The 23599-nt window shown below is 43.0% G+C and overlaps 1 protein-coding gene across 2 annotated transcripts in view; it reads left to right on the top strand.

Moving 5' to 3' along the window:
* Nucleotides 1-23599, top strand: part of SH3GL2 (SH3 domain containing GRB2 like 2, endophilin A1) — a 243989-nt gene that overhangs the window by 11959 nt on the left and 208431 nt on the right. The window contains exon 1 of one of the 2 annotated variants that reach the window (XM_086414976.1): nt 7670-7897. The exons of the other annotated variant lie outside the window; for it this stretch is intronic. Coding sequence (XP_086271102.1) covers nt 7853-7897 — 45 coding nt within the window. The 5' untranslated portion in view covers nt 7670-7852. Of the gene's footprint in view, nt 1-7669; nt 7898-23599 lie in introns of those variants that run through there. 2 annotated transcript variants of the gene reach the window in all.

Genomic DNA, 23599 nt, shown 5'->3' with positions numbered 1-23599 from the left:
GCTGGATGAATCCCAAGTTGGAACAAAATGGCTGGGGGAAATATCAATGACCTCAAATATGCAGATGATACCACTTTAATGGCAGAAAGTGAAGAGGAAATAAAGAGCCTCTTGATGAGAATGAAAGAGGAGAGTGAATAAGCTGGTGTGAAACTCAACATTCAAAAAACTAAGATCATGGCATCTGATCCCATCACTTCGTGGCAAATAAAAGGGGATAAAAGTGGAAGCAGTGACAGATTTCCTTTTCTTGGGCTTCAAAATCACTGCAGATGGTGACTGCAGCCATGAAACTGAAAGACACTTGCTCCTTGGAAGGAAAGCTATGACAAGCCTAGGTGGCATATTAAAAATCAGAGACATTACTTTGCCGACAAAGGTTCATATAGTCAAAGCTAGGGTTTTTTCAGTAGTCATGTACAGATGTAAGAGTTGGACCATAAAGAAGGCTAAGTGCCAAAGAATCAATGCTTTTGAACTGTGATGCTGGAGAAGACTCTTGAGAGTCCCTTGGACTGCAAGGATATCAAACCAGTCAATCCTAAAGGAAATCAACCCAGAATATTCATTGGAAGGACTGATGCTGAAGCTGAAGCTGTAATACTCTGGCCACCTGATGTGAAGAGCAGACTCATTGGAATAGACCCTGATGCTGGGAAAGATTAAAGGCAAAAGGAGAAGGGGATGGCAGAGGATGAAATGGTTAGATGGCATCACCAATTCAATGGACATGAGTTTGAGCAAACTCTGGGAGATGGTGAAAGACACAGAAACCTAGAAAGCTACAGTCCATAGGGTCACAAAGAGCTGGACATGACTTACTGACTGAGCAACAAGAACAACCATGGGAAGGTCATTGAGAACTCTCAAAATTACCATAACCTGGAGATTCAGGCTTAGGAACAGCAAGGGAGAAGCAGCTAAGGCCTTCAGCCTGCTCAGTTGGAGAGAAGCAAGCTAGTTCCAGTCTTTCTGGACCTCTGCTGGATTTAGCTTTAAAAATTTCATTTGGATTTTCAAATTGCCATCAGACCATATCTAATGTTTATATTTTCTGCATAGAGTTGTGAAAGTAAAGATAAGACCCTGCACTCAAAGAGTTAAGAATACAGCACTACATATCAATATGTAAAACATGTTATACCCAGTTCACGGCAGAGATGCCCAATTAGGGCTTTGAGGTGTGACAAATGAAGAGAAGATATAGGGTTAGAAGGATGGGGAAAGACCTCAAAAGAAAGGCTCTGGAAATGGCATTGCAGATGGCAGGATTTTCCTAGGGAAATTGGAAGCATTTCAAAATGGGTTGCAAGTAATAAATAGAGACCCAGATGTAAGAGCCTAACATGAATCACATACTTGGTGAAGTCCCCTCCTCCTTCTCTCGTGATTGAGTTTATAGGGTTTACTAAATGAAGAGAAAACTTCTGCAGGGAGAGGTCCCTGTGCTTTGAAGGGAGGAGGGCTGTGTGGGAGAGAAGCAAAGGTTGGAGGGGAGAGAGAGAGACCCACACCTCCCACCTCCAAGAGACAGAAATGTGTATCTGATGGGGTGTGGGTGGTGGGCTGAAAGCATGGAGATGAATGTGGCCTTTTTCTGATTTCCCGCCTCTGGGAAAGGCTCAAGAGCCCTGCTGATACTGGGTGGGGGCCCAATGCTACTGGCAGCATCCAAAGGCACAGATTCTTAGGTTAAGTGCCACCTGCTCAAGAACGACTGTCTGCGTGCTGCACAACCCAGGCTTTAATACAAGGCTGCTGGGTGAGTATGGTTGGACATCAGACTCACTGTGATAAGAACACAGCGCCAGCGACAATTCAGTCTTTCACTCGTTCATCCCAATCTATATTTATCAACACTGATGGGAGTCTCTGGCTGAAACTGAGGCCAGATGCTGGAGTAGAAAAAGTAATAATGATTACGTCACTTTCTTTCCTTGCTTTGGTTTGCCCTTCTGTTAAACAAGAAGCTGGAATTTAATGCCTTTGCATTGCTCTGTTTCTTGTGCTTCATGAGCTTATACGTAAAGGTAAAGTCGGGAGTAGTTTATCCTGGCCTGGGCCAGAGGATTGGCGTCAGGGCTGAAGGGCAAAGGATGAGAAGCGCTGTTTGTCCTCTGCCTGCTTGTAATGAGATGCCCTCTGAAAGGGGTCAGGGTTCAGCAGCTCTGTGCAAACTAGAGATCTGGTATTTGCCAGAAGCCTTGGCGTAATGCAAGGAGAAATAGTGCATGAATGATGTGATGGAATTATTGCTGACCATGAATTTCCTGCCCAATTAGTGAGGTGAGATTGTGTGGGGTTTCTTTTAATTGGAATTTCGCAAAGCAGATCTAGGTTCATTTACTATTTTACTTTGATTTGATCTCAAGAGATGGGAGGGCAGCATGTTGAATTACAATAACCTTTTGTAAAACAAAGTTCTTCCTCACTGACCTTTGATTCCCCTTTCTTGCTCTGTGTTTCTGCATTTCTCCATAAAGCCTCTGTCAGGGCTTCTTTGCAGAGAAGGCAATGGCACCCGACTCCAGTACTTTTGCCTGGAAAATCCCATGGACGGAGGGGCCTGGTAGGCTGCAGTCCATGGGGTCACTAGAGTCAGACACGACTGAGCGACTGACTTCACTTTCACTTTTCACTTTCATGCATTGGAGAAGGAAATGGCAACCCACTCCAGTGTTCTTGCCTGGAGAATCCCAGGGACAGGAAGCCTGGTGGGCTGCCGTCTATGGGGTCGCACAGAGTCGGACACGACTGAAGCGACGCAGCAGCAGCAGCAGCAGCAGGGCTTCTTTGCAACCAAAGAGGGCACCCAGGTTTGAATTTTTTTCAATGTCTAGTGCATTTTCTCCTCCACATTCATGTCACAATAAATGTCTGTAAGTTTTCCAAACTGCTAGCGTGGGAACGCCTTGGGGTGCAGTGTACAGTCTGTGTCTTGGTGGTTCACACTATATTCACCCCCGTGCCTCCTATCAGTGCCTGCTAGAAGGAACTCAACAAATCTCTTTGAAAACATCTTAAAGGTCTTTATGGGAATAAGCTGTGGCTTCAATAGAAATCCTGGCTTTACATGAAATCTGGAGGGTGTCTGGGGGAGTTAACCATGGTTTCAGAATGATTTAAAGTCCTTTCTCCCGCAGTAGTTCCTTTGAAGGACAGCGGGATGAGCATGCTAAGTTGGCGGACGAAGACTCAGGGAAAGAGAGAGACTTGGTTTTGCTACATTTAGGATTCTGTCATGTACTCAGAGTTCTGGGGCGGTGGGTGGGGAGCTTTTTCAGGGCCCCCTTCTCACTGTTCACATTTAGAGGCAAGAAATCACATATCCCTAGGCCCTTCCTCTTTGTAGATTAATTGCTCTCTCTCACTCTCTCAGCACCTTCCACCGAGTCCTATCCTTTTCTGAACATGTTCCATTGCTCAGATCAGGAACCAGGAAGGAAAAATCAACTATAAAATATATGTATTATACAAGTAATGGGAAAACATTATAAAAATTGGGAGAATAGAGAAGAAAGTTCATTCCTAACATCTCTGCTCCAGCCCAGGGGTTTTCAAAGTGTGGTCCCCAGACCAGAATGTTAGCATCACCTGGGGACTTGTTCAGAGTTAGAAATGCACACTCTCAGGCCCCACCCAGACCTAGTGAATCAGAAATTGGGAGGTGGATCAGCAGTGTGTGCTTTAACAAATCCTTCAGGGGATTCTGATGCTCAAGAGTTTGAGAATGGCTCTGGCAGCACAACTGTAATGAGCATTTTATGGCAGCCTTTTCATGAGTGTGTATTTGTATATACCAGCTTCATCAACTGTTAGGTTACAAAAGCAGCCATTGTAATACTCTTATCTCTCTAGTCTGGAGCTCCATCTAGTCCTGCAGTGAGTCCAAACTTCTTCAGAGTTTCCTAGAATCAAGCCATAGATAACAGACTTGTGTTATTGTTGGGGGGAGGGGCAGGTGGGGAGGAGAGGGTGGGACCAATCAAGAGTGTAGCATGGAAACATGTACATTACCATGTGTAAAACTAGATAGCCACTGGAAATTTGCTGTATAGCGCATAGGGCTCAAATCCAGTGCTCTGTGATGATCTAGAGGGGTGGGGATGGTGTGAGAGGTGGGAGGGAGGTTCAAGAGAGAGGGGATGTATGTATACCTATGGCTGATTCATGTTGATGTATGGCAGAAACCAACACAATATTGTAAAGCAATTATCCTCCAATTAAAAATAAATGTATTAAAAATATAAATAAATACATTTAAATTAAAAAAAAAAAAAAGAATCTAGAGATCACATGGTGGGCCTTACAGACATGAGTAAATGTGCCCTAGGCAAACCACTGCTGGGACCTGATTAACCTCACATTACTGGTTACTGGTTTGTCCTGGGTGCTGATGGATCAGTAGCCCCACTTAACTATCATCAGGACTTTCATCTTTCCCTGTGTGATGTTCTTGTGAAACATGGACTGTCCCTTGCTCTGAGATTCCTTTAGAATTTCCTATGGCTCCCCAGAGCTAACTGTGAACTATCTCTAGTTCAGTTCAGTCGCTCAGTCGTGTCTGACTCTTTGCGACCCCATGAACTGCAGCACATCAGGCCTCTCTATCCATCACCAACTCCCCGAGTCTACCCAAACTCATGTCCATTGAGTTGGTGATGCCATCCAACCATCTCATCCTCTGTCGTCCCCTTCTCCTCCTGCCCTCAATCTTTCCCAGCATCAGGGTCTTTTCAAATGACTCAGCTCTTCACATGAGGTGGCCAAAGTATTGGAGTTTCAGCTTCAACATCAGTCCTTCCAATGAACACCCAGGACTGATCTCCTTTAGGATGGACTGGCTGGATCTCCTTGCAGTCCAAGGGACTCTCAAGAGTCTCCTCCAACACCACAGTTTAAAAGCATCAATTCTTCAGTGCTCAGCTTTCTTTGTAGTCCAACTCTCACATCCATATATGACTACTGGAGAACTATCTCCAACTGGTAAGGAAAACACAGGGTAAGAGGTCAGGGTAGGATCAGTACCTGAAGTCACCCTTCCTTCTGATCCTCAGGCCTTGTGGTTGAGTCTGCTCACTGCTTCAGTGAGGCTACAAAGAAGAGAACACACCTCCCCAAACTTCACTGAGGCTTTTGTGAGAACATACAGGCCACTTCATGGACATCTAATGACAAAAACTAAAATACACATGGCAGGAAATAGCAAGTCTCCCTTTCTCTTCTGAGAAATGGGAAAACATTTTCTCTTTTGTGCTAGGTTTTTTCTCTAGGTTTGTCACAGTAACCACCCTAGACTCAGTGAATCGAAATGACTCAGGTCTATTCCTCACTCATGCTAAATGTCTTTTGAGACCTTGCCCTGCTTTGTCCATACTCTGGATTCTGGTTGACAGACCACAACCACCTGAGATACTCTTAGGGAGGGGAAAGGGCTTTGTAGCATCTTGTTCCAACAGTTAAATTCTCTACCAAGGGGTGACAGTCACTTTCCTCCTTAACCCACTAGTTAAAACTTGTCACAGCACCCCCACTTAACCACAAGGGGTTTGGAAAATGCAATTCCACCTTGTATCTGAAAGGTACGTAAACAGCAGGAATGACTTTCACTTTGGAGATCTGCTCCTTTTGCCCGCTTCACTTGGCAGCCTGGGATCAGGAGTCCATGCGCTCTTGTTGGTCTGTGACCTGCCACTAACTGCTTGAGTCTGCCTTTATGAGTTTCAATTCACATTATCAAGGGCTGTGATCCGTAGATCAGCTGATGTACAGGATCATCTGTTCACCCTGTGCCCAAGCGGCCTGGCTGGAAGGGTGGGGGCGGGGTCTGTGGTTCCTCCCAGGTGGCAGGGGTTGAAGAGATGATGCCAGGCATCCTCAGTCCTCCTATTCTGCCATGCTGTTTCTTACTCGTCCTTGGCAGTGTCTCTCACCTTGGCTTCTGCTGTTCTGGCTTTTTCTGCTTATAGCTTTTGGTCCCCACATGGGGACACAATTCAAGTTCTTCTCTATGTGCTTCTTAGTCCTAGAAAAAGCAGATCAAGTGGTTAATGACCAGAATACAGAAGCCAACTAGTGCTGCTCTACCAATTCATCCAGTTACAGCAGAGTTTTAAGTTTTTTTTTAATTTGGTAAAAGTCACATAATATAAAACATACTATTTTAACCATATCTAACTGTACAGTTCAGTGGCACTGAGTACATTCACATGGTTGTGTAACTCTCACCATCATTCATCTCCCAAGGTTGTCACCTTCCTAAACTGAAACTCTGTCTCCATTAGACACTAACTCCCAATTCCCTCCACCCTCCCACTCCCGGCCCCTGACACCTACCAATGTACTCTCTGACTCTATGAATTTAACTATTCTAGGTAACTTGTATAAGTGAAACAGTATTTGTCAAGTTACAGTGGTTTTGCTTTAGCCCAATCATGTATACTTTGTTACATATGCAGTATTTGTACAACTTGATTCATGCTTTTTTACATTATGTAATACTTATTTAATTAATTTAAAATATTTATTTATTTATTTGGCTGCCATAGGTCTTCATTGCTGCTGGGGGACTCCATAGTTGCAGCACTTGGGCTTAGTTGCCTGATGACATGTGGGATCTTAGTTCCCTGAACCTGTGTCCCCTGCATTGGAAGACAGATTCTCGGCCACTGGACAAGTGGGAAGCCCCATTGTTTATTTTAGATTAGATCCTAAATCTACTGTCATAAAGGAATGTCATGCTGCTGCTGCTGCTAAGTTGCTTCAGTTGTGTCCGACTCTGTGCGACCCCATAGACGGCAGCCCACCAGGCTCCGCAGTCCCTGGGATTCTCCAGGCAAGAACACTGGAGTGGGTTGCCATTTCCTTCTCCAGTGCATGAAAGTGAAAAGTGAAAGTGAAGTCGCTCAGTCCTGTCTGACTCCTAGCGACCCCATGGACTGCAGCCCTCCAGGCTCCTCCATCCACGGATTTTCCAGGCAAGAGTACTGGAGTGGGGTGCCATTGCCTTCTCCTAAGGAATGTCATAGTCATATGTTTTTATAACTGTAAACAGAGGATTAAGTGTTATTACTGTAGTAATATCCGACTTCAAGTCTAGTTACCTGACCAGCTTTAAGGTTTAACATTTTTTTCATCTTCTTTTTAAGTCATCAAATTGTGACAGATCTAGGAAAAAAAAAAAAACGAAAAACAAAAAACCCAGCATTGGTGGCTTTCCCCAGCGTTAAGGAGGCTTAAGGGATAGTGAAACCAGGACAGTGAAATGTTTTCTGTGAACAAGCAAGCAAGGAGCAATGACTTATTCATTACCCCAGAGAGAACACCACTCCTTTCCAGGCTGCAAAGAGGGCAAGCTCAAAGGGCAGGAGGGTTGGCTTAGGCAGCGCCTCTGCGGCTACCTGGAAGCCAAGCAAATCACCTGAGTCTTGCGGGTGCCTGGGTTGCCAACCTGCAGCCACCGCTGTGCAGTCCGCGGGGCACGAGGACACTTCCGGGGCTGAAGAATGCCCTTGGCCCTCTGAACACGCTGCCGGCCGGTGTGGCAGAGCCAGGTGCTGTGGCGGCCACCAGTGCCCAGGTAGCGCGTGCCGCAGCACCTGCCGCACCAACCCCGCGCCCGGGGCGGGGCTTCCCGCGTCCCCTTTAAGAGCCTGCATCACCCGCCCCTGACGTCAGGGTGTCTCTCCGCACGAGCCCGCGTCCCGCGCAGCTCCGCGCCCCCGCGCCCACAGCCCCGGCGGCTGCACGACGAGCGGCGGCCTGGACAGCGCGCCGCTCGGCTCGGTCCTCCCGCCCTGCTCCGCCGCCGCCGGATCCCTGCGCCGCAGCCGCCCGCGCGTCCTCCAGCACCATGTCGGTGGCCGGGCTCAAGAAGCAGTTCCACAAAGCCACTCAAGTAAGGCACTAGACAGGTGCGCCGCGGGGCGGTCCCGGGAGGAGCCGCGGGGGGCGCGCTGGGCGCAGGCAGCCGGCCGGGAGCCTGGGGACCCCGGCCCGCGCCGAGCCCTCCGCGGCCTCGCCCCACATCGCCCGCCCCGCCCTCCGCGGCAGCGACCCGGGCATCCCGGAGCTCCGTCCTCCACCCCCGGCTGCGGGCGGCGCTGCGGGCTTCCACCGGTCCCGGGCGTCCAGCCTCCTCGCTCAGAGCGCCGCCCCCGCATGGCCCAGCGCGGGCGCCGCAGGAGGGGGCCCGGGTGCCCGGGCGGCGCAGCGGGAGATTATGTAAAGTCGCCTCTTCCCTGGTGACCTTGCGGTGTCGGTGCGCCCGGCTGTCCCGGGATGTGCTGGCACGAGAGGTGGCCCTCCCTCGGGGTGGCTGCGGAGATGCCCGCGGTCTGCGCTCCTCGCCTGTGGTCTCGGAATCCCTCCTTCCACAGAGTCCGCGGACTTCCAAGGAATGGGAGGTTGGGGCTTCCTTCTGGGAAGCTCATGCATTAACTTTTCCTTGGAGAACTCGGTTGTGAAACTCCTTTGAGGCCAAGCCTCGACCGACAGCAGTCTGTATGCCTTTAATTTCCCATGGGTTTTGCAGCCTTAACATTACCAAATCATCATGTATTTCAACGTATTATTTTTAGCGAGCCTTTTATGTTTTGGATGTGCCCATCTTTATGGGGTTAATAAACTGATTATAATAAAACTTATTTTAGATTCTAATCATTTAAGTCTCGCTGGGCTGAGTTGAAAAGTCATACATAGGAAAAATAAGAATATACTTATAATGTGACCTATTTCTTATATAATGAGTATGGTTACCGGTGTTTTTTTTTTTTTTTTAACCCTCTGAAACAGTTCTAGTTTAAGAGATCTTAAGCTAAGAACTTTGTTGCTTTCTTTAACTATTTCTCCTAATTTAGCCTTAAATATTTTTTCATAGATTTGCCCATAAGTAATACCAAGCTTTCTCATTATTTTGTAGAACCTCAGATCTAGTGAGGTTTTCTAAGGCTGCCACAATAACAGTTCTATTGTAAACCACCTCCAGAGAAGGTGAGGGTTATGTTTTACAGAATTTTGGTTAAGTTACGGTGACAAACACGGTGTGAAATTCATCCCCTGTGTGCTCATGTGCCATCTTCGTCATTACAGACTTGCCTTTATAGAACCTGTTATATTTGTCAACTTGAGAAATGGAGAAAACTAAGACTATTTTGGTAAAAAATACCGTTAATGTAATTTTGCTTTATCACCTTGGATCTTCCTGAGACCTCTGTGCCAGAAATATTTGCAAGTATAAGTGCATTATTGATGTAATTTGGAAGGCTTCTAATAACTGTGTACTTCACATTCCTTCAGGGTTACAGAAGCAGCATATATGCTATCCGTAAATTATCAGGCAGAACTTCGCTGATGTCACTAACCATTTTTATTTCCGGTACTTGTCATTTCTATAAAGCACCCTGATCCCCCTTACCCCCAGCACCAAACTGACCAGCACCACGCCTTTTTTCCACTTTGATGCTGAAGACTTCCTTTATAAACCTTGGTGTCCTAAAAGGCACTTAAGAACCTTGACTTTGGAGTGGGAAAGGCTAAAGATTGACCCGTCTCTGCTGTCTGTGACCTTCAGCAAGTTATTTAACTTTTGAATCTGTCCTTGCTAGAATAAGAACCATTTCTTAGAATTGACATAAGGACAAATGGATTTGTAGAACACACATAGAAAGTGTTCAATAAATTATTATTAAAAATGGTTTTATTAGTATAAAATACTGATCTATATTCATAATAATGAGACATGAGGAAATCCTAGCATCTAGGATTTCTAGCTTTGCTGCCTTAACAACAACAACAACAAAATAATCAAGCCACTCCATTTTAGCTAAGTTATGTGCAACTCTGAAGTTTGGAATAAAAACTTGAATTGTGATATGAAGGAACTTCTTAGAGCCTTGGAGGAGGTCTGTTTGTAATAAGATGAGATTAGTGTCTATCACACTGAATCCAGACACAGAATCACTGTGTCATTTTCTTTCTTTTTCTTTCTTGCTTTCTTTTTTTACTGGAAAACCTTTCATTTTAAAGGTGAAGTGACATGCAATCCCTTGTCTATAACCTAATGTAGCACAGTCTTAGAAAGCCCAAGGCAAATGTTTTTCTTCCTGTGCATGTATGGGCATTTTCAAGGGCTTTTAAAGCCAGTGCTAATGTTTACATGTGACAAAGATATTAAGGGAAATGGTCATGTTCTACTTTTAAAGCCATGCCTCCCTCAACCCCCTTTCCCCCACCATACATTCCATGTACCTGATCTTCTGTACAGAGAAAACTTTAGACCTAGAATTACTTCCTTTTGAGAATGGATATGCTAGATTAGATACACTGTGTTTATAAGTGAAAGGCTCCACTTCAGGAGCATTTCTCTTATTTCTGTGAAATCGAGCATTTTGCTTATGTTTGTGAGGGATGATATTTGCATTAATAAAGCAGTATAATTTTTAGTGTTTACCCACTGACTGGAAACCTGATTAGATGTGTCACCACTGTTTTCTTGGTTTGAAAGTGATTATTTCTGCCTTGTTGCTGACAATTATTTTCATCTCTGTTCTTTAGAGGTTAAAAAATGCTTTTGCCAAATAAATTTTATTAAAGGGGAAAATCCTTTAAGCTTGAGAACATGTTAAAATAGCAAAAATTAATCATCTTTTAAACTTAAATATACTTTATTACTTAATTGCTCATAAAGATATAATTTATCATGCAATTAGAATAAATAAGATACACCTTTCTAAAACTATAAAATAGGGAAAATAAGCATGCATTATTCTACTTTTGTGAGTTTTATGCATATTGAAATTTCATTTTAGCAACAGTAATGCCGTCCCCCACCCCCCCAATTGTTGGTTTAAACCAGCAGCAGATTAGGTAAAAATAGCTCTCCAGTTCCAATTAACATGCTGTTCTTACAAAATCTGTGCTTTAAAAAAAAACATTATCAAGCATTCGATAGGGACATAGCTTGCTGTACAGTGAAGGTTCTTCAGAGTAAAATTTTAGGTTTCTGTATTAGTTTGGAAAGTTGCAACTAAGTGTCACTTTGTATCAACAATGAAGTTATCAGTATTTGAGTGCCTTTAACAACATAAATTTATTGTCTCACCCTTTTGAAGACAAGGTGTCATTTGCAACAAAGTATCACAAACTGAGTGCCTTAAACAATATAAATGTGTCAGACACGACTGAGCGACTTCACTTTCACTTTTCACTTTTACCCATTGGAGAAGGAAATGGCAACCCACTCCAGTGTTCTTGCCTGGAGAATCCCAGGGACGGGGGAGCCTGGTGGGCTGCCGTCTATGGGGTTGCACAGAGTCAGACACGACTGAAGCGACTTAGAAGCAGCAGCAGCAACACTTCTGCAGATAAGGTGCCGGGGTCAGTAGGGCTTTGCTTCCTCTGAAAGCACTAGGCAAGAATCTGTCCCAGGCCTTTTTCTTAGTTTCTGGTGGTTTGCTGGCAGTCTTTGGCCTTTCTTGATTTGTAGACACATCACCCTGATCTGTGCCTTCATGTTCACATCGTGGTCTTCCTGTTTGTTTCCCAATTTCTGTCTTTTGTGGACACCAGGACAATAGGGTGGGTTGGAAGTCCAACCTACTTGATGGGTATGACCTCATCTTAGGTAATTACACTTGCATGACCTTATTTCCAAATAAGGTCACACTCAGAGATACTGGGGGATAGGACTTTAACATGTGAATTTTGGGGGTGGGCATAAATAGTCCATAACAAGTCCTTATTTTCCTAAAGTATTTACAATTTTCTTCTAAATATTGTACTTGATTCAATGTAAAAGGACAACTCACTCTGTAAATAATAACTTTTTATTACATAAAAAGAGATATGGTGGTTGGTGGTGGTTTAGTCACTAAGTCGTGTCCTACTCTTGTGAGCCCATGGACTGTATGTAGCCTGCCAGGCTCCTCTGTCCATGGGATTTCCTAAGCAAAAATACTGGAGTGGGTTGTCCTTTCCTTCTCTGGGAGGATCTTCCAGACCCAGGAATTGAACCTGGGTCTCCTGCATTGCAAGCAGATTCTTTACTGACTGAGCCACCAGCGTAGTCCAAAACAAGATACACTTTCTTCTTTTTGGGCTTTGCTGGTGGCTCACATGGTAAAGAATCTGCCCACAATGTGGGAGACCCGGATTTGATCCCTGGGTTGGAAAGATCCCCTGGAGAAGGAAATGACAATCCACTCCAATATTCTTGCCCGGAGAATTCCATGGACAGAGGCGCCTGGTGGGCTACAGTTCATGGGGTTGCAACAAGTTGGACACAATTGAGGGAGTAACACTGGCTTCTTTTCAATGAGTTTGGTTAGTATACATACGTAGCATATTTCAAAAGGATAAAACATATTTGATTAGCCTGTGTTAATTACATATGATATAGCCTGGTAGTAATTATTGTCACATTCAGATTTTTCAACTGGAAACATTTAATTACATTGGTCTTTTGTACCTTTCTGTTTTAACTAATTTCTTCAGGGTTTCATCACATTTAAAATGCTGTGTTTTATAGATATTTTCTCTGGAGAATGTTACATGAATCTGTTTATGCATTTGTTGATTCAGCAAGATTTAAAACTGGTTGTTGTTCAGTCGCTAAGTCGTGCCTGAGATTTTGCAACCCCATGGAGTGCAGCACTCCAAGCTCCCTTGTCCTTCACTATCTCCGAGTTTGCTCAAATTCATGTCCATTAAATTGGTGATGCTGTCTAACCATCTCATCCTCTGCTGCTCCTTAAAACTTAAAAGTACTTTAAACCTGGTTAAAGTATTTAATTAATTAGCTATGATTTTATCTGAGTGAGGCTCTCAGTTCCTTAATTGCCTGCTGTAAGCTGTAAAATCTCTGCTGCTTTCGAAATCTCAAGTATGGCTCATCTCTATTCCTGCATCCTGTCAGTTTCTTAGCCTGGTGTCCATAATAGACTGCAGAGGGCCTGTTTATTTCCTGAAATTACGCCGCATTTTATGTGTGCATTTTTCTGCGGGAGAGTGTCCTTAGCCTACCATCAGCTTTTTAAAGGAATTCCTAGTCCCTAACTTTCTTCCTCCTAGAATAAAAAATACATTATAAGAAATTGATTATGTCATCAGGAGAGAATGAAGTGGTTCTTACAATACCTTCCTCCATTTCTTTCTTTCTTTCTTTTTTATTGGGCTTTAGAATGTCTGATCAAAAGGCAGCTTTCTCTGAGTGAATTTTAGGGGCAATCATATATTTTTTAAAAAATTTCTAGAGGTGTCAGAATTGAATGGGATGTTTGTGAGAGTGCCATGCTTTTATAATTAGGATAACTTGAACCATGTTTTTTTAAAAAGTTGTTAGTGAGCTCTAATTTCCTGATTGTTTTTTGTAGTTGTTGATGTTCAGTCACTAAGTTGTGTCTAACTCTTTTCAACTCCATGGACTGTAGCACGCCAGGCTCCTCTGTCCTCTACTATCTCCCAGGGTTTGCTCAAGTTCATGTCCATTGAGTTGGTGGTGCTATTAATGTCTAATCCTCTCATCCTCTGCCACCCCCTTCTCCCTTTGCCTACAATCCTTCCTAGGGTCTTTTCCAATGAGTTGGCTCTTCCCATCAGGGAGCTAAAGTATTGGAGCTTCAGCATCACTCCTTCCAGTGAATATTCAGGGTTGATTTCCTTTAGGATTGACTGCTTTGCTCTTCTTGCTGTCCAAGGGACTCTCAAGAGTCTTCTCCAGCACCATGATTTGAAAACATCAGTTCTTTGGCACTCAGCCTTCTTTGTGGTCTGACCCTCACAACTGTACGGGACTATTGATACACTTGCCAAATGGGCCTGTTGAGTGTTTTAACTGAATGTGTTGACTGAGAATAATTTTGCTTGAGACTGAGATTCTTCTTCTTTTTTAAAAATAATTTTATTTATTTTTATTTGTGGCTGTGCTGGGTCTTTGTTGCTGTGTGAGGGCTTTCTCTAGCTGCGGTGATTGGAGGTCACTCTCTGGTTGTGGTGTGCAGGCTCCTCAATGCCATGGTTTCTGTTGTGGAGCACGGGCTCTGTGGTGCTGGACTTCATGTGGCATGTGGGCTCAGCAGTTGTGGTTCCCAGGCCCTAGAGTACAGGCTCAAGAGTTGTAGTGTGTAGGCTTAGTTGCTCCACTTGCAGCCTGTAGTATCTTTCTGGACCAGGGATGGAACCTGTGTCTCCTGCATTGGCAGGTGGATTCTTTACCACTGAGCCACCAGGGAAGCTCCTGAAATGCTTTGTGATTAAAGTGTTTGTTGTTGACATGGTTATATTTATGCAAGGGCTCCCCCCACCCCCACAGCGATTCCTTAATGCTTTAAATTGAGTTTATATGAGTATTGGTTTCAATCTCCTTGGAAAATTTAAAGTACCTTCCAAATTAATTATAAATACCCTTGAAAATGGTAAGACTTGGTTGGGTAAGGTGGTGACTGTTTTGAGAAGAAATGTGATTTTGGAGGGAGGACTTTATATTGGGCTGCTTCCACTGGCAGAGAAGATTCCATTCTGCAGAGCCCTTGTGCTGCATGAAGGTGTCTGGAGTCCCGGGCTTTCTTTAGAGTGGGCAGTTTGAGGAAGTGAGCAGAAGGGAAGACTGTTGATAAGTGAATAAAGAGAACAGTGAGGTTCAAGAGCAGCTCCAGGGTTCAGAGTGGTTGGGCTTTCCTGGGATGAGTAGTCCTTCAGATGGCCAGATAGGCAGGAGAGTAGGGGGAAGGAAATCAAAGGATGTCCGTGCCTTTCCTTTTTCCTCTTTTCTGTCCTTTTAATCCTTTGTGCCCTTGTTCTATTTTTTTTTTTTTCTTTTTTTATGTGATCAGTTGAGTGTGGACTTAAGTGGAGAACAAGGAGGTTTAGGAAAACAAAGTTTACTATACTCACAGGTCCTGGAGAGAGAGAATCACTGCACACTGAGAGGGGGCCACATGGGCGGGGGACCAGGAAAGTGGGTTCAGCCCAGCAGGTGGAGCCAAGAGAGGAGACCCATGGACAAGATGGACAAGCACCCTTATGGAAGGTCAGGATGGAGTACACAAGAAAAGGCATGAGGGACTCTCCCCGATTCACGAGAATGTTACTAGCTCATGGGCAGAGAAAGGACCTTGTAGTCGGGCCCGGCTTATCACATGGGTGCACTTGGTCACCTGGGTGGGGTGCTCACAGCTTGAGCCTGTGGGGATATTGAGGGAGCAGGAAACAAAATATGAAGTTTTAAATATTTCACAGTGCAACCTCTCTCTTTTTTTTTCTTTGTGGTTTAGATTTTCTTTACCTCCCTAATCAATTTGGAGCCTAAAGTTTAAGAGTGATTTACATGGTCTATGATGGATAATAAAGACTAAGAAGAGAAATATGTATAGCCGTAACTTTTAAAATACCTTGTTATGAGACCCTGCCAAGTGTTCCTGCAGACTATCAACAAAATATTTTCAAATGATATGGAAACCTCAGCTGAGTCTGATGCTTTGGGAAATAACTTTACTGTTTATGAAGATTTTATATCTAGTACAGCTTCTGTATTCAGAAATGATCTTCTTGCTTTGCTCTAAACTCTCTCCTCCAATTATATATGGTATGATGACTGTGGAGAAACTATCCCTCATTCTTTAGAATCATTCAGCTCCTAGGAAATTTGCTCAGAAAGATGGGCTCAGTAAAGGACAGAAATGGTATGAACCTAACAGAAGCAGAAGATATTAAGAAGAGGTGGCAAGAATACACAGAAAAACTGTACAAAAAAGATCTTCATGACCCAGATAATCATGATGGTGTGATCACTCACAGTCATCTAGAGCCAGACATCCTGGAATGTGAAGTCAAGTGGGGCTTAGGAAGCATCACTACGAACAAAGCTAGTGGAGGTGATAGAATTCCAGTTGAACTATTTCAAATCCTAAAAGATGATGCTGTGAAAGTGCTGAACTCAATATGCCAGCAAATTTGGAAAACTCAGCAGTGGTCACAGGACTGGAAAGTCAGTTTTCATTCCAATCCCAAAGAAAGGCAATGCCAAAGAATGCTCAAACTATTGCACATTTGCACTCATCTCACACGCTAGCAAAGTAGTGCTCAAAATTCTCCAAGTCAGGCTTTAGCAATACGTGAACCGTGAAATTCCAGATGTTCAAGCTGGTTTTAGAAAAGGCAGAGGAACCAGAGATCAAATTGCCAACACCTGCTGGATCATCAAAAAAGCAAGAGAGTTCCATAAAAATATCTATTTCTGTTTTATTGACTATGCCAAAGCCTTTGACTGTGTGGATCACAATAAACTGTGGAAAATTTTGAAGGAGATGGGAATACCAGACCACTTGACCTGCCTCTTGAGAAACCTATATGCAGGTCAGGAAACAACAGTTAGAACAGAACATGGAACAACAAACTGGTTCCAAATAGGAAAAGGAGTATGTCAAGGCTGTATATTGTCATCCTGCTTATTTAACTTATATGCAGAGTACATCATGAGAAACGCTGGGCTGGAGGAAGCACAAACTTCAGATATGCAGACGACACCACCCTTATGGCAGAAAGTGAAGATGAACTAAAAAGCCTCTTGATGAAAGTGAAAGAGGAGAGTGAAAAAGTTGGCTTAAAGCTCAAAGGTCAGATAACTAAGAGCATGGCATCCAGTCCCATCACTTTATGGCAAATAGATGGGAAAACAGTGGAAACAGTGGCTGACTTTATTTTTTTGGGGCTCCACGATCACTGCAGATGGTGATTGCAGCCATGAAATTAAAAGACATTTACTCCTTGGAAGGAAAGTTATGACCAACCTAGACAGCATATTAAAAAGCGGACACATTACTTTGTCAACAAAGGTCCGTCTAGTCAAGGCTATGGTTTTTCCAGTGGTCATGTATGGATGTGAGAGTTGGACTATAAAGAAAGCTGAGTGCCAAAGAATTGATACTTCTGAACTGTGGTGTTGGAGAAGACTCTTGAGAGTCACTTGGACAGCAAGCAGATCCAACCAGTCCATTCTAAAGGAGATCAGTCCTGGGTGTTCATTGGAAGGACTGATGTTGAAGCTGAAACTCCAATCTTTTGGCCACCTGATGTGAAGAGCTGACTCATTGGAAAAGACCCTCATGGTGGGAAAGATTGGGGGCAGGAGGAGAAGGGGACAACAGAGGATGAGATGGTTGGATGGCATTACCGACTCAATGGACATGAGTTTGGGTGGACTCTGGGAGTTGGTAATGGACAGGAAGGCTGGATGTGCTGCAGTTCATGGGGTTGCAGAGTCAGACATGACTGAGCAACTGAAACTGATTGTCTAGCCTCTTCCAAAGTATGGTATCTGGTAGAAACAGAAGTATCTTTCTCATAATTCAAACTGAATTTATGAACAGATCCTCATTGGAGCAGTTTAAGCAATATCTTAGTATCAAGGTAGGCAGATATGGTTTGCCTTGCTTTTTAGTGTACAAGAACCATCATCCACAGTGAACACTCCCACTTGGAAAAGGGAAGAATGGGAATCATGGCCTTTGTGCTTCATAACAGTGGTGCCACCTGCTGAGTAAGCCTTGTGCAATCCCCAGTTCCTACAGAAGAGGAAGTTCCTTGGCTTCACCCTGTTTCTGCAATCTGGGAAGAACTCTCTTGTTCTCTCTCTAATCTTGCTAAATTTAAAGAGAGTGACAAGGAGTGTGACCTCTGGATGCTGCATAGATTCTTTAGTTGGCTTCCTGTTTATTTAAATTTGGTTGTCACTTTACAGTCTCAAGCTTTAGACTATGAACTGCTCATAGCTGATTTGACTGGTGGCATTTCTTCAAAAGGTCTGAAGGCTTCTTCAGTTTTCTTCTTGTCATTTCATTTGCCAGTTACCACATGGAATCTTTCTCTTCTCCATTGGATCCATTCAATCTGTCTTAGATCTCATTTTCAACCAGTACATTTGGTTTTTGTTATCTGCACTTTGAAAGATGTTCTGATGCTTTGGTTTCACCAACATGTTTTAATGGATCTTTGCTACTCAAAGCTCTTTTTATTCTTATTTCCTGTTATATGCTTCAGGAATCCAAAATAAGTTCTGCCATCTTTAACACATAATTTTCAAGGTTGCCAAAGGGCAAGTGTGTGTTGGAACAAGCAGGGAGATATTCATGGGCCAAACCTGGAAGAGGAGTGTGGTTGGCAGAATGATAAGACCTTCAGTGACCCTCCCTCTTGTACAGGCCCCTCCCCTTTGAGGGTAGGTCAGCCTGTCACTATGGAAAGATGTCTCCTGAGATTATTCCTTTATATGGCAAAAGGGGGATTATACAGTTGGGATTAATGTAATCCCATGAGCACTTTAAAAGAAGAGCATTTTTTGGGGGGTGGGGGATGCTGGTAGCAGAAGAGGAGGTCAGAAAGGACTACACATACTGTTGCTATTTAAAGATGAAGGGGCCATGTGAGAAGGAGTGTATTTCCTCTCTAGGAGCAGAGAGAAGCTCTTGGATGGCAGCCGGCAAGGAAACAGGGACCTTCTAAGGTTCACAGCCTTGAAGAACCAAATTCTGCCAACGATGTGAATGGAAGGAGACTTCTTCCCAGAGTCTGCAGAGAAGAGCCCAGTCTAGCTGCAGACACCCTGAGGGCTCATGAGACTCTAAGCAGGGAACCCCGGCAAGCTGGCCCAACCTGTAGAAGTCTGAGCTAACAAATAGATATTGTCTTCAACTATTAAGTTTGTGGTGATTTGTTATCCAACAACAGAAAACTAATAGAAGGAATAATCATTTATGTTTGTGTTCAGTTGGCTGGAGCTTGTAACCTGGCCAAAATCTTGGAATGCCTCAATTCAAGGGAAGAAGGGAGGAGGCTGGGAACTGTGGTGTCTCCATGTACCCAGACTGTAAAAGTGGGTGTTGGTAACACATATATCTGTATGTGTGCTTATGAATGTATATTTGTACACACACATACACACACACACACATACACATACAATACAAACACTGACACATACAATTTAAGTCTCATTTGTTGTCAAGATTTTCTCATTACATAAGCCTCTTTTAATATGTGCTATATTTTACAGTCCCCGCTCTGTGTTTAGTTATTGATATTTTTCTCTGGTGAAACACAATTTTCTTTTTGTAGTCCCTGATCAGTTTTAAACAGTGAGGCTCTTAATTACTTTCTGAGCATCCTCTTAGCTTGGTAGGCTGGTAGCACAGTGACAATTTCGTTAACTTTGGAATGGAGAGGCTATAGAACATTGAAGAGTTTTTTGAATTGTCAGTTTCCAATAAGGCATCAGGGAATCTTTACCAGTGAGAGTAGAGTGTTCGACTGTTCGTTGTACATCTGTTTGCTTGTGGAAGACTGATGCCAGTATAGATACAGGGAAATGCCCTTCTCTTGTATAGCACGTTAGACAGCTACATGGCAGTTTGAAGTTGCTCATTAAGTAGTTGTTGAGAGCTCCAGATGCCCATAGTACACTTTGTGTTGTCAGTGATGTGTTTGCTTCATGCTCTTTGACATGACTAGGAGATCCAAAGCCCTGAGTGTGTTTCTAGGTGTAGCAGGTGGACAGTGCCAGGCATCTGTTGGAAAGGATGAGGTCTTGCACCCTGAGGTGTCCTATGAGGACTTGGTGTCATTGGACAGCTTGGTCCAGGAGAGAGAAGTCAGACACTCTTTGGGTCTGAGTGAAGTAACCTAAAGGTGATGTATCCTGTAGGAATTGATTGCAGAGTGGGTAATCACCATTCTGTAATTGTCCAGCTTTCACCTTTGTCATTCCCTGCATTTACAGCTGCTCACTGAAGTGACAGGGGTGCTTCTTTATGTTGCATGAATACTGGCCATGTTTATTTTATTCATTAAACTGCTCAAGTGGCTACTTCTGGGCAAGAGGCATTGCAAACCCAAACCTTTGGCTCTGGCTGGCCTCCATCATGTTTGTAGACTGACCGAGTAAAGTGCTTTCTGGAGATATTCTCTTCATTCCTGTTACCAAGATTTTACTCATGCAAGTTAATATCTTATTATCCAGAGATTCTATTCTACTTCTTAATGCTCAACTTTTCACTTGAGTACTGTCTCCTATTCTACTTTTTTTTTTTTTAGTTTAGTTTTGTTTAAATTTTATTTTATTTTTAAACTTTACAATATTGTATTATCGAAATGAATCTGCCACAGGTATACATTTGTTCCCCATCCTGAACCCTCCTCCCTCCTCCCTCCCCATACCATCCCTCTGGGTTGTCCCAGTGCACCAGCCCCAAGCATCCAGTATCGTGCATCGAACCTGGACTGGCAACTCTTTTCATACATGATATTATACATGTTTCAATGCCATTCTCCCAAATCTTCCCACCCTCTCCCTCTCCAGCAGAGTCCATAAGACTGTTCTATACATCAGTGTCTCTTTTGCTGTCTCGTACACAGGGTTATTGTTACCATCTTTCTAAATTCCATATATATGCGTTAGTATACTGTATTGGTATTTTTCTTTCTGGCTTACTTCACTCTGTATAATAGGCTCCAGTTTCATCCACCTCATTAGAACTGATTCAAATGTCTATTCTACTTTTTAATTAAGTTCAACAAGCAAGTTTGTTTTTAATTTAGCTCTTTTCTGCCCATGGCATCCCTTACTCTCTGTGCATCTTTGGCCCTTTTGAAGCTCACAAATTCAGGTTCTTTAGATTTTCTACTTTGTTTGGCCTTTACCTTTACCATAAATCCAAGCCAGAATTTCTAGAGAGAAGCTTATAATGCTCATCATCTATTTCTTCTCTAAATTTTTTGATATAGACACAGAAAACTCCTTTTTCTTAGATCCAATAGAAGCTAGGAAAACTTAATTGTTTACAAAATTTAAATTGGTCAGCAGATATTTTGTGATAATTAAGATGCATTTAATTCATTTTTTACAAGCTCTTTCAGCTACTTTCTATGTCTCAGGATATGTGAATTTAAATCCTTTAGGTACATATTAACCATAAATCACTTTATATGAATATGTTCTAAACAGAAAGCTTATCATAAAATCTCTGTATCAGTGCATTTGTCTAAATATGATTACTGTTACTCGACTTTTATGAAGCAATGAGTTATGCTGATATCATGTGACGTGTATTTGCTTGCCCTTTATACATTTAAATTATTGCTATCTGCTGGTTGCTGCCACAAATGACCAGATGAATTTCTATAGGCTCTTCTGATTTCTGTAGGCTCTTTCCATAGGTTATTGCAGAATAATTTGACTATTCCCCATACTTGACATTCATTTTTATCTTCCTGACTTTTTGGCATCTTCATTCATCTTTAGTTTACTGACTTTAATTTAAAAATGAATCATATCGCTTTGATAGATGTAAAATATCTACACATTATGTAAAAATATTTACACATTATGGTAAATAGAGATATAGGAAACTATCATACAAAAAAGAGAGTTAAGTCCTACATACTCTTCTTGCTTGAGTAAAGCTATGAGCTTGAAGTTTATTCTGCTTTTGTTAAAACAGAAAATTAATAAATGTTAGGCAAGCAGTAAATACCCTAACAATACACTGAAGGCTTTTTCCTTCAGAACGATTGTAAGAAGACTAAAGCAAATGATATCTTCATTGAAGGAATCAGTGTTATTGAGGACACAAGTCTGCATCAACTGTGTTGTTTAAAACTTGCCCCCTCCCAAATTTCACTGTATAAATGGTTGACTATTTTCTGACCTTCAGGGAATTTTCCACCCATGATGTGATTTTATCATGTATCATAAAAGGAAAGTCATTTGTTTAGAGCAGCAGTGAGTCATCCGTGCTTAATGTTCAGAAGGGAGGCAGAGGATTGCTTCAGGAGGAACTCTTGAAATCATTCAGAAAGTGGTGAAAGACTGGCCATCATTAGTGTGCAACATGATCAGTAGGGGCCAGGGTTTAGGAGCTCAGAAACTTCAGATGTCCTCCTGGTTTTCCCATTCTGAGGACCTGTGAGACACTGGACAAATTGCTAGTCACTTAATTTCATCTCAACCCGCACATCTCCCAATTCCTAAGTTCCACAGCTGAAGCAAGATGGACGTGAATATAGGTTCTGACATTCATGCTTCTTGTCTTGTTCCCCTCTGATTCATATCTGAATGGAGCTATTAATCATCTTTCTAAAGAACAACTCTAACTTTGCCCCTCTACTTAAAACTCACCAGTGATCCTTATGGCTCTCAACATAAAGCCCTTATCAGTCCCATGAGAGAGTTTGGAGTGTGGTCTGAGGTGTTTCACCCACCTAGTATCATCTCTCACAGCTCTTTAAGTGTGTGATTGTCTTTTACCCATTCTATGGGTACTGCACACACTTCCCTGCTTTTCAGCCTTCACATTATGCTGGCCTCTTTGTGGAAATTCCTATCTGCTCTGTTCCACTTTATAGTTGACAAATCACTGCTTCTGTTTCCAGTCTCAGCTTGGTAGTTTCTTAGATACCTTTCCCTCGTTTGGCATGGGTTAAATGCCCTGCCATGTGTGATGAAAACTGCTTTTAAGCACAGGGCTTGGCCCATTATCTTGCTTGTTGATTTACTTCCTTGTTGATATCCCCCTGGGTGGGTCTAAAGAAAGGAACTCTGTTTAACTCTTCACTGTTTCCCCAATGCCTGTTCCTTAGTGGGCATGCTTGTTGAATGAATGCATCCTTCCTGTTTCTTTTCTTTTTATCCATATTTATATATGATTAATGGAGAGGGATGGAGAAGGCAATGGCAACCCACTCAAGTACCCTTGCCTGGAAAATCCCATGGATGGAGGAGCCTGGTAGGCTGCAGTCCATGGGGTCACTAAGAGTTGGACACGACTGAGCGACTTCACTTTCACTTTTCACTTTCATGCATGGGAGAAGGAAATGGCAACCCACTTCAGTATTCTTGCCTGGAGAATCCCAGGGACAGAGGAGCCTGCTGCTGCTGCTGCTGCTGCTAAGTCGCTTCAGTGATGTCCGACTCTGTGCGACCCCATAGACGGCAGCCCACCAGGCTCCCTCGTCCCTGGGATTCTCCAAGCAAGAACACTGGAGTGGGTTGCCATTTCTTTCTCCAATGCATGAAAGTGAAAAGTGTGACTGAAGTCGTTCAGTCGTGTCTGACTCCTAGTGACCCCATGGACTGCAGCCTACCAGGCTCCTCTGTCCATGGGATTTTCCAGGCAAGAGTACTGGAGTGGGGTGCCATTAATGGGCTACAATTCATAGGATCACAAAGAGTCAAACACAATTGAAGTCAGACACAATTGAAGCAACTTAACACATATATATTTAAAAGGGGTTATTTTGTACATGTATTTTTAAGTTCATTTCTGCTTAAAGACACATCACATATTTTAAGAGTTAATTTAAAAGTTAAAATATGCTTTTATAAAATTATAAATTTAAAATAAACTTTAATTATAAAAATGGCTACCATGGTAGTTAACTCATTAATTACCCAAACCAGCCTCATAAGAACATTAGTATTCCCATTTCATAGATGAGGAAACTAAAGCACAGCGTAGTTAAATAAGTTGCCCAAGGTCACACAGCTTTGGTGGCAGAGTTAGGATTTTTGTTCAGACTGCCTAGTTTCAGAGCTGATAACTGCCAATAAATC

This window comes from Bos grunniens, chromosome 8, assembly GCF_055505025.1.
Source record: "Bos grunniens cultivar Pamir isolate PY7600 chromosome 8, Bosgru_T2T1.0, whole genome shotgun sequence".
NCBI classification, from domain to species: domain Eukaryota; kingdom Metazoa; phylum Chordata; class Mammalia; order Artiodactyla; family Bovidae; genus Bos; species Bos grunniens.
The sequence above is the reverse complement of the archived record's forward strand: the minus strand, read 5'-3'. Positions and strand labels throughout refer to the sequence as shown.